Source organism: Xyrauchen texanus, chromosome 20 (assembly GCF_025860055.1).
Source record: "Xyrauchen texanus isolate HMW12.3.18 chromosome 20, RBS_HiC_50CHRs, whole genome shotgun sequence".
Classification (NCBI taxonomy): Eukaryota; Metazoa; Chordata; class Actinopteri; order Cypriniformes; family Catostomidae; genus Xyrauchen; species Xyrauchen texanus.
Window position 1 is genome coordinate 23,483,402 of NC_068295.1, and position 12,262 is coordinate 23,495,663.

Sequence of the window (12,262 nt, forward strand, 5' to 3'; positions counted from 1 at the left end):
TATTCCCATAAAACCAATATGATCAAAGAGCAAATAATAAAAAGTGCAAAATACTTCATGGTGTATTTAAGTTATTAGTAAAAAATACACAGGAACAACATTGGAAGGCTCTGGAAAAGAATATTACACTCAAAACAGGTCAGCATGGGCACATTCTTCTTTCCTCATGTCATAGAAATATGAGTGGTGTAAATCATCTAAATCAAGCTTCTTCCAGCCAGGGGGCCCATATAAACCACGCTGACTTTCTATCTGATTCAAAATGCACAAAAAAGTGTGATCTTAAACTATGTGATCTTCATGCTAGCACTAACACTGACAAATTCTTAGAAAAGATAATTTTAGAATCGACCTGTGCCACATCCGTATGTCTTAATAAATTTTGTACTCCCATCTTTATTAAAGAGGTTCTTGAGCTAACTATAAACTTACATGCAAAATGTAAAAAAAAACAGCTACTAAACATAATTCTTCAAAAAATACCTCTGCACTCACCCCACATAGTATTCTGTCTGGTTGGACGGTAAGACAGGTCTCATCCTTTTGTGTCTCATAGGCACAAGTCTGCTCATCAGTGGAACAAACATCATCCTCATTCACCTCATGCTGCTCTTTTTCATCAGATAAATTTAGGCTCCCAGGAATGTCCGATAATGTGAACTCATCCATGTGTTCTTCTAGTTGAATTGCATCTTTTGTCTCCTGGTCATGTTGTATACTAATACATCCTTAAATGAAGAATTATATATTAAACATTACAGTAAAATCATTATAAAAACTACACAGTATAAAGTATTTGTTTATATAGGATTTATATGAATAGTTTATAATTCATTTATATTCTGTGTAGCAAACAATTAATTGTTCAATAAAATAATCTACCAAACATATAATTTATAAATACTTTATACAGTGTAGTTTCTGTATTATAAAGTGCTATCAACATTAATTCAGGACAACCATTTAAAAGGATATGGTTTCATTGATAATGATTCTCCATACAAAAATTCAATTGAAGGTCAATTTAATTGAAAAAAAAAAAAAAAAAAAAACTTTTATTACAGTAAATAGTTTTTAAATAAAACTAAATATATTTTTTTATTATTGGCTATAAAAAAAACCTTTGAAAACACTTTTTTCAAAAGGTGTTTTTTTTTTTAAGTATTCCTTTTAAATACATTTGATGCTCTCTTTAGCAGAGAGTCTGGACTTTAGAGAAGGGGTGTGATGTAAATGCTGAGATTAAGTAATAATAATAATAAACAGTTATTAGATAATTATCTGAGGTGATATAGTGAATATAGTCTTATACTGAAAGAGACATTCAATTGTAGACAGAGAATATTAAGAATACATACCATCATTAATGCACTCAAGGACTGTCGACACATATACTGAAGGATCATCTTCTGAACTGAGCTTTTTCCAAAGATCCCAGTGTTCAAAATAGTCTGCTGATATTTCACTTTCTAATACTCCACACAAAAATGCAACGACTTTGTGAGGGGGTCGGAGAAGTTCCCGGAAAGTGTCAAGCACTTCTGGATCTCTCTGCATGTCCAAGAACACGGTAGACAGCAAAGGCACAATGCACTTGCTGATACTTGCCGAGTCAAACAGTTCCTGATTTTCCAGCAAATTTTGTTCAAAAACATCAATCAAAACAATGGAGCCTTCCATAAAGTAACACGATTCCACCAAGATTTGCTGTAGATACTCGGCCCATTCACTGGCCTCACTGGTATGAACAATTAACACCTCGCACATTGTGGAGTATCCAGGTTTTCCTGCAAAACAATGCAATAAGCTTCCGTTTAACAGATGCTGCTTATCCATTAAGCTGAAGCACATCTGGAAAAGAGTCTAAATAATGCAGAAGATATAGCACAGTAATTCATAATAATTTCTTGGTTAGAAAATTACCAGATTTAAAACATATGTAATCCCTTTCAGATTTTAGAGGAACTCACATTCATTCTTTTCATTCTTCAAAACTGGCTCAGTTTATAACTCTAACTCTGTAACTTTAACGCTGTCTAAACAAGTGTTATGTCACCATAATTAATTTCTCATTGTTTCTAAATTTAAATATATACTATCTTCAAAAACAATACACTCCAAACAGATTATTTACAGGTATTTTGGGATAAATTCATTTTTGAAACTTCTGCTTTTTGAGGGAGTTGTGTGTTAAAAAAGTGTTTGAATTGAGGGGCAGCTGGGCGACCCCCCATAAGCCATAAAACTGGAATTATTTTCATATTATAGCACTGACAAAATGCAACATTAACCATTTTCTGTCCCAGTTTTTGTCACATCCTCCCAATCTGTTCACACAAGATCTTCTTCCCCTGAGCATTAACCCATAACTGGACTACATTTCCCAGAACCCCCTTCTTCCTGCCATTTAATCTCACACCTGATTGCCATTCATTCATCAACTCCCAGTATAATCCCCGCTCAAACTTTACTTCACTGCAAACACCCCATACCCCCTAATTTCTCTTCCCAGTCCAGTCCAGTCCAGCCCTGGTCATAGGGCATAATTTATGGGTGGGACATGTCCCTACCACTTTTCTTTTAGAAATAACTTTCATCAGGTAAGTGTCTAATGCAGAAGAAACATTGAGCAGAAGTTTCAATTTTGGCCATGTGTAGTGTGGCAAAATGAGTGAAGATGATTTGCTAACAGCCCTAACCTACCAAGCCATTGTATTGTTACTCAAACTTTTCCTAAATTAATCTCAAAGGATGGATCACAGAATGTGCAATTAAATGTATATGCAAGGATCTTACATGCTGATTATTACTATTTCCACAACAATGAACAATAAAAATAAAAATAAAATGAATAATTAGGAAATGAATTGCTATAATAGGAGCACGCACACCACGCATTGAAGATGGGATCATTTGACTTGCACGTGCATGCAATCTCACGTGAAACATAGACGAGACTGGAAGAGACTCCGATGAGATGTGGCAAACAAAACAAACAATATTTAAGTATCAACTAATTTCACACAATCTAGAAATATCTATGTGTAACTGTGTGTAAAATATCATTTATTTTCAGTCAACTGATTGTCTGTTTGAACTGTAACGTCTTTATCACGTCAATAATCATGTTTGTTTTTCGTATTTAGGAATTACACATATACTGTTGATAGGTTCAGCTTTGTCGGATACTTACAACTCAAACAGAAAAGGGTTCATTGTAATGTTATAAGCATTATTGTGTTGACTGCCAAAATAACCGTCATATCAACATAACTCTGACTAGATGTTTATAGATTAAATTAATGTGACGTCACACCGCAGGAAACTGCGCTTCTGGGTTCTTTCGAGCAGCAGATTTCAATGGTGGAAATAGGCAGCAATCTTTTAAGCTTTATAGAACGTAATAATGTCTTTTAATGTTAATAAAAGTTATTATAAAGGAATATAATAGTGAAGAAAGTATGTGGGTTCTTCTCTGAAATATCAGCAAAACATGTTTAAACTTGCTTCAGTGAGCCTGTAGGATTATGTCAGACATGTAACAGGTTGATGAATACACATCCACACACCTTTAACACACTTCTAAAGTTTAAGAATTAAGGTAGGCTACTTATGCCGGTTCGACTCACCCTCATTGAGCGGCGCAGTCACATTAGACGTTCACATTGGCCGCATCTCTTCTGCGAGAAACAGCAGCGCCTCTGCGCATGAAATAAAGTTATATATGGGATCATACGGAATTTTTTTCTTTAATAAGTTCATAATAAGCTGAAGTTATTGCTGCTATAAGGACAACAGCGGGCAGTCACAAGCACTTCATGTTTATCAGCACACTTGTTTGTGATTGGTTAATGTTGTGTCTAAACTGTACACTTATATACACAGAATGGCAAAAGGTCTGGCAGTTTATTAATTCTTTACCTTTTTTATATTATTGAGTTTACTTGCATGCAGACATATAAATTGCAGTGTAATATAGGTTCGTTTGAATCATTTTGATTTGCTATTGTGAGCCACGTGGCAAAAATAGGCTCAACACCAAAACCATCCGCTCACTGCCGCTTCTGGGACGCATCATCTCTCGACTCACGCTTGCAGTGTAAATGGTGTCATCTGTTAATATGGGTGCCGAAATAAAAACTCGCCACTCATGGAGGATGTGTGAACCCAGCGTTAGAAATGAAAACTACCATCAAACATACAGAAAAGTTAAAAGTTAATATCAACCAAAATCTGCTGCAGGTCAGTTGTGTCTAATAGAGCAGACGCGAGAACAATGACGGTGACCTGGGAAATGTCATCATTCGATGTCATCGAGTTCGAATCCAGGGTGTGCTGAGTGACTCCAGCGACCTAAGCAACCAAATTGGCTCAGTTGCTAGGGAGGGTGGCATCACATGAGGTAACCTCCTTGTGCATGACATGCAGATTCTCCACTGTGTCATGCACAATGAGCCACGAGATAAGATGTGCGGATTGACAGTCTCAGAAGCGGATGCAACTGAGACTTGTCCTTTGCCATCTGGATTTAGGAGAGTAACCGTGCCACCACGAGGACCTACTAAGTAGTGGGAATTGGGCATTCCAAATTAGGAGAAAGAGGATAAAAAATAGATAAAAATAAAAAAAGGCCTTATCTTCCATAAGCTTTGGGGAACCCCACAAACAGCACTTTTTGGGCAATTTCAGTGCAATTTGAGCAAAGCGCCCATAGACAGCAGCTCTTTACTGGGCTACCAATAGAACCTGGAAGGGGCGGAGTGTTTGTTTGTAAACAGTAACTTTATCACCTTCACTTACGCACCTCACGAACATCTCGGTCACCCAGACACTTTTCTGTGTGAGTGAGTAATGCATTAATTGCACAGAATTGTTGTTAATATTTTAAATTAATATTTACCATAATTATTAGTTTATAAATCCTATTTAGAAAATGAAGTTTATGTTGATCCAGTCGATTGAGTATCCCTCAACATGAGATGTGCTCTGAACAACAACATTTTAAATGGCCACTGATGTGTCTTACAAAGAGGAAACCAGCACAGTAAATATTATAAAACATTGGTATGTGTGCAATGTAGTTGTAATGATGGAGCAGGAGTGGTATGATTAGGATCCATGTGCAGATTTATGGTAAACAACAGAGGATATATATATATATATTAATAACAGTCCAGGGTAATAATCCAAAACAGTAGAAACATGCATTGGTCGGTACACAGGGAAATCAGTCCAAAGGGGTTTATATTCCAATATCGGAAAACAGGCGAGAGGTCAAAGCACAGAGATATTAGTCCAATCAATACATCAAATCCAAAATGCAATGCTGAATAAATTGAATCCAAAAACACAGCAGGGTCAAACACAGAAGATATAAGTCATACAATAAACACTCAGAATGCTTGCCTGGGCAGAACAATACTTTGCACTGATCCTATAGTGTTCAGTGTTAAATAGTCCACAGGTGATTATACTATGGAGAAACAGGTGTGAGAGTTTTAGAAATCGGGTGAAGCAGCCCTCTGGTGGAGTCCAGGAGAAGCGTCTCATTCCAAGGGTATAACAGAGCCTGTTATAAAACAGATGTTTTGGCTCCCCCCCACCCCACCCCCCCTCGGTGGTGACCCAAGAATGCTCCTCCAGTCCATAACCCTCCCAGTCCACCAGATATTGCAAAAAAATGACCCTGACATTTCGAGTCTAGAAACTTGTGAACTTTGGATGAAGTCTATAGGAAACTGGACTAATCTGTTTTATAATTTTTAATGGACCATCATACCTTGGACTTTTTACATGTAAGACCAAGACAAAGATCCTGAGTAGAGCCAAACCCATTGTCCAGGTTGGTAATCAGGGTTTGGTCGACGATGGCGATTGGCCTGTAACATTTGGCGATGTACAGCCCTTTGAAGGTGAACATGAGCTAAATCCCATACAGCCTCACTGCATCCAATGATCCAATCATCCACTGCAGGAACATCTGAAGGTTCACCAGCCCATGGAAATAACGGAGGTTGAAAACTCAAAATACATTTAAAGGGAGTTGTGCCAGTAGAAGGTTTGTGGAGGGAATTCTTGGCATACTCTGTCCAAGGACTCCATTCAGACTGATTGCGTTGACATTAAGAGCATAGAAATCTTTCTAGTTCCTGATTAAGACGTTCTATCTGACCATTTGACTGAGGGTGATACCCAGATGTGAGACTCACATTAACATTTAACTGTTTGAAAAAAGCCCTCCATAAGTGGGATGTGAATTGTGAGCCTCGGTCTGAAACAATATCTTCAGGTAGTCCATACAATCTGAATACAAATTCAAATAATAACTCCACCAGAACTGATTTTGAAGAAGTTTGATTTTGGCCAGAATGCCTGGATGGGCCGGAACACAGGGAAGAATGGACCCAGTGTATCACATGAGGTCGTAAGACCACTGGTACATAGATCTTGTGAGGGGGACAATCGTTTGGAGGTGGGTGAGCGGTATTGGCTCGTGAAATCTCCTCTATGATCTCCCATCAAACAGGAGCAACCATGACTGAGGAAGAAAGAATCATCTCTCTGGTATGATCTTCGTTGAATTGCCAATGAATTCGAGAGAGTGTATCTGCTTTAATATTCTTGGTCCCAGGACAGTAAGAAATGCTGAAATCAAATCTTGTGAAAAATAATGCCCACCTAGCTTGGCGAAGGTTCAGTCTTTTGGCTGCACAGATGTATTCCAGGTTGCGGTGATCCGTGAGAACTTGGAAGGGTTGTCTTGCTCCCTCTAATCAATGGTGCTATTCCTCAAAGTCTGCCTTCATGGCCAATAATTCTGGATTGCCCACATCATAGTTCTGTTCTGCAGATGAGAGTTTGCAAGAAAAGAATGCACATGGAAAATACTTTGCTGGAGAGCCGTGGCGTTAAGAAATGATCGCTCCTATGCCTGTATCCGAAGTATCTACTTCTAACACAAAAGGTAGAGATGGATCGGGATGCCGAAGAATGGGAGCTGTAGTGAAACATTTCTTTAATTCCTTGAAAGGCATCGGCATTCCATTTTAGCTTCTTAGTAGCCCTCCAGAGGATCGACGTGTGAGGTGTTGCTACAGATCTTGAAATTTCTGACAAATCGCCTGTAAATGTTGGAGAATCCTAGAAATCATTGATGTTCGTTTACTGTAGTTGGTAGTGGCCAGTCAGAAACGGCTTGGACTTTAGATTCTTCCATAGCTACACCATCTGGACTAAGAATATACCCTAGAGAGGCAATGGATGTCTTGTGGAACTCACACTTCTCGGCTTTGGCGTAGAGCAGATGCTGAATCAGACATTGTAGTACCACTTGGACATGTTTGATGTGTTCCTCCAATATTGATGAAAAAAAATATCATCAATGTAAATAATGGCCACCTGTTTAGCATGTCTCTGAAAACCTCATTAACAAAAGCTTGGAATACTGAAGGACAGTTGGATAGCCCAAAGGGCATTACCTGGTACTCATAGTGTCCGGTACTGGTAGAGAACACAGTTTTCCACTCATCTCCCTCCCGGATGCGAATGAGATTATAGGCATTACGTAAGTCTAATTTGGAGAAGATCTTTGCTGAACAAAGCAATTCAAGAGCTGCAGAAGTACTAGCGGAAGAGGGTATCAAAACTTGACTGTTACATAATTTAATCTACGGTAATCAATACATGGTCGAAGTCCTCTATCTTATTTAACACAAAGAAGAAGCCTGCGCTGACAGGGGAAGTGGATGGACAGATGAAACCTTTTGCAAATGACTAATCAATGTACTCCTCCATGGCCTTAGATTCTGGTTCTGACCTCTGTGTCCCTGAGGTGGAGTACTGCCAGGCAGAAGATTTATACCACAGTCCCAAGAACGGTGAGGTGGAAGTTGAGTGGCCTTAATTTTACTAAATGCCTCAGTGAGATAATTATACTCAGCAGGAAACCCAGGAATTTCTTAAACAAAAGTGGATGTCACAGTGATGGTGTTGCTTTGCCTGGGTACAACAGTTCTTAGACAGTTATGTAAGCAGTAGTGAGACCAACTTGAAATTTGTCCTTCCCTCCAGGAAATTGCAGGATCATGCAAACATAGCCAGGGTAAACCAAGGATCACTGGTTTCTTAGGAGAGTGAATGACAAAGAACTGAATTTTTTCAACATGAAGCAATCCAATTTGTAATTGCACGTAATCCAACTTGCACTGTAATCCAATTTGCACTGTATGTACTGGCACTAATCCTGCCAACAAGACAAATAAATGGTTTGGAATGTTCACTTCGACACGTCCACTAAAGACAGCCTCATGCTGTTATGGTACATCGTGTCACATCAACTGACACGCCCAAAGAGACAGGGTGTAGTGTCAAATACTTTAGCAAAATTATTGTTACTGTAAATAAAATATATTGTATTGTTGTTGCTTTCCTGTGTTGAAATAATGTATTACATTTCTTGCATGTAAATAAGCTGATCCTTTACTCATACATCAGCATGAATTAAGGCATGGCTGAGCGCTGTGCACAGGCTTTCTTCTCTAATTTGTGGTTCTTCAATACAAATATATCCTTGAAAAATCAAATTTTTGTGCTAATCTAACAACAGCACATGTTGAATCTGCTCTTATATTATAACTATATCTTACATTTCAAATGCCTCTGGTTCATGATATGTGTGCAGTGTCTAAAATGGTTTTCAATGAGACCAGAAAGGGATAACAGGCAAGCAAAAGTAGGCAGCTGTCATGGCCCTAACATTTGCTGTTCAAGAAAGTAGAGAATAGAGCCACAGAAACACAGTCAGTGTGAAAGCAGAATGCCAGCCAGCTGCTGCAGTTACACTGCAATGGCACTTAATATGGTGCATATGTATGTGGTGAGCAACAGGCCTAAGTCTTCAGCAGTTACAAGTTATTTATAGCTAGTTTTATAGGCACAGCATTGCAATATATAGGGCTCTGATGTGAACACGGGGATGGATACAAGTTCCTCATCATTCTTTATGGATTGATTTACAAATGTTATATGCTCTTTATTCTTTTGACTTACAGGCTATATCAAAAATAAATTCAACTTTGTCCAAGAGACACCAGAATTAATGCGCATCAGAATTTATCTTTTGAAAATTTGGTCAACATTGTATTTTACACTTTATGCATGTTCTTTTTAGTTCTCTTTTTGTTGAAAGCCTGTAATGAATATAGTAAAACTATAGTAAAACTTATAGTAAGTAATAAAAGTTAAATCCAAGATGGCGGCGCGGTAGCACGCAGCGGCCACTCCGGATCCACAATGGTGCTATTTTTGTTAAAAAAGCCCGACTTTTGCAACACATGGACATCGGAGCAACCAGTGTTCGTGTCTACCATCGCCAGACACTACTCAAATATAAGACTCATGCAAAAACCAAGCTGCATGATGACCTGCAGGAGGCGCTACGCGTACTCGGCTTGCTGCGGAGACCAGGCCTCCAGCCCTCGGCGTCGCCTGATGCCGGTGGCCGGGGAGAGGACGTCGTAGCGGTGTCGCGAAAGCGAAGCGGAAAGAGGGCGGGGTCCATGCTAGGCTAAAAACAAACCCTAGCCGGCCGGCTCTCCCGTCTATCCTGCTCTCAAATATTTGCTCCCTGGACAATAAACTGGACTATATCCGACTCCAGCAGGCTACGCAGCGTGAGTTTAGAGACTGCTGCGTCTTTGTTTTCACGGAGACGTGGCTCAGCGACAGAGTTCCGGATGCCGCCATTCAGCTAGACGGGCTCGCCTCGTTTCGTGCCGACAGAAATACAGCTCTCTGCGGTAAGACTCGCGGTGGTGGCTTGTGTGTTTACATCAACACGGAATGGTGCAAGAACTCTATGCTAGTCTCTAGTTACTGTTCATCGCTGTTGGAGCTTGTGACTGTTAGATGCAGACCTTTTTATCTACCACGGGAATTCACCACTGTTTGCATAACCGAGTTTACATTCCCCCAGCTAACGCTAAGGAAGCGCTCTGTGAACTGTATGGGGCTATGAGCGAACTGCAGAACGCTCACCCCGACGGACTGTTTATTGTCGCCGGAGATTTCAACCATGCAAATCTCAAGACAGTGCTCCCTAAATTCCATCAGTATGTGGACTTTGCAACGAGAGGGCTGAGCAGCTTGATCTTGTTTACACAAACATCCCAGGCGCTGCACGGCGGAGCCCCGCCCCCACCTCGGCTACTCAGACCACATCTCTGTTATGTTAATTCCAGCATACAGACCGCTCGTCAGACGCACAAAACCGCCAGCAGGAGCCATCTCTGCTCTTCAGGACTGTTTTGAGTGTACTGACTGGCACATGTTCAGGGAGGCTGCAACATATGGCGATTCTACCAACTTGGAGGAATACACAGCATCAGTGACCAGCTACATCAGCAAGTGCATTGATGATGTCACTTTCTCCAAGACCATCACCACACGCTCCAACCAGAAGCCGTGGATGACTGCGGAGGTGCGCACGCTGCTGAGGTCCCGAGACTCCGCCTTCAGAGCAGGCGATAAGGCAGCCCTAAGAACAGCTAGGGCCAAACTGTCACAGGCAATCAGAGAGGCAAAGCGCGCATGCGCCCAGAGAATCCACAGTCACTTCCAGGATAGCGGTGACACGCGGCATGTGGCAGGGCATCCAGGCCATCACCAACTACAGGACAACATCAGTTGCCTGTGACAAAGATGCCTCCCTTCCAGATGCGCTGAGCGACTTCTACGCTCGGTTTGAAGTGCAGAACGGCGTGATGGCGAGGAAGTCCACCCCTCCTCCCAACGACCAGGTGCTCTGTCTTACCACGGCAGATGTGAGGAAAACTCTACGTAGAGTCAACCCACGGAAGGCTGCTGGACCAGACAACATTCCTGGCAGAGTGCTCAGAGGATGTGCAGACCAGCTAGCAGATGTTCTTACCGACATCTTCAACATCTCTCTGAGCAGCGCCGTCGTTCCAACGTGCTTCAAGGCCACCACCATCATCCCCATGCCAAAGAAGTCTTCAGTGTCCTGCCTCAGCGACTACCGTCCCGTCGCGACTTACACCCATCATCATGAAGTGCTTCGAGAGGCTCGTCATGAGGCAGATTAAGACCCAGCTGCCCCCTCACTAGACCCACTGCAGTTTGCGTATCGTTCAAACCGTTCAACGGACGATGCCATCACCACAACCCTCCATCTGGCCCTCACCCACCTAGACAATAAGGACTCATACGTTCGAATGCTGTTCATAGATTTCAGCTCAGCATTCAACACAATCATTCCCCAGCACCTGATTGGAAAGCTGAACCTGCTGGGCCTGGACACCTCCCTCTGCAACTGGATCCTGGACTTCCTGACTGGGAGACCTCAGTCAGTCCGGATCGGGAACAGCATCTCCACCACCACCACACTGAGCACTGGGGCCCCCAGGGCTGTGTGCTCAGTCCACTGCTGTTCACGCTGCTGACTCACGACTGTGCAGCAATGCACAGCTCGAATCACATCATCAAGTTCGCCGATGACACGACCGTGGTGGGTCTCATCAGCAAGAACAACGAGTCAGCATACAGAGAGGAGGTGCAGCTGCTGACGAACTGGTGTAGAGCCAACAACCTGTCCCTGAATGTCGACAAAACAAAAAAGATGGTTGTTGACTTTAGGAGAGCACAAGGTGAACACACTCCGCTGAACATCGACGGCTCCTCTGTGGAGATCGTCAAGAGCACCAAATTTCTTGGTGTTCACCTGGCGGAGAACCTCACCTGGTCCCTCAACACCAGCTCTATCACCAAGAAAGCCCAGCAGCGTCTCTACTTTCTTCGAAGGCTGAGGAAAGCACATCTCCCAACCCCCATCCTCACTACATTCTATAGAGGGACTATTGAGAGCATCCTGAGCAGCTGCATCACTGCCTGGTTTGGGACTTGCACCGTTTCGGACCGCAAAGCCCTGCAGAGGATAGTGAGGACAGCTGAGAAGATCACTGGGGTCTCTCTTCCCTCCATCAAAGACATTTACAAAAAACACTGTATCCACAAAGCAACCAGCATTGTGGACGACCCCACACACCCCTCACACAAACTCTTTACCCTCCTCCCGTCTGGCAAGAGGTACCGAAGCATTCGGGCCCTCACGGCCAGACTGTGTAACAGCTTCTTCCCCAAGCCATCAGACTCCTCAATACTCAGAGACTGGTTTGACACACACGTGTCCTGAGTTGCACTTTAATAACTGTCACTTTATAACTGTCTGCTACCTCAATAACTGCTA

At 41.9% G+C, this 12,262-nt stretch overlaps 1 protein-coding gene across 3 annotated transcripts in view; it reads right to left on the reverse strand.

Annotated features, from left to right (window-relative positions):
* Positions 1-12,262, reverse strand: part of pik3ap1 (phosphoinositide-3-kinase adaptor protein 1) — a 36,201-nt gene that overhangs the window by 13,329 nt on the left and 10,610 nt on the right. For all 3 annotated transcript variants that reach the window (XM_052150461.1, XM_052150462.1, XM_052150460.1), the window contains exons 2-3: positions 1,359-1,787; positions 496-728 (exon numbers count right to left, since the gene is read on the reverse strand). In XM_052150461.1, coding sequence (XP_052006421.1) covers positions 496-728; positions 1,359-1,767 — 642 coding nt within the window. In that variant the 5' untranslated portion in view covers positions 1,768-1,787. The remainder of the gene's footprint in view (positions 1-495; positions 729-1,358; positions 1,788-12,262) is intronic.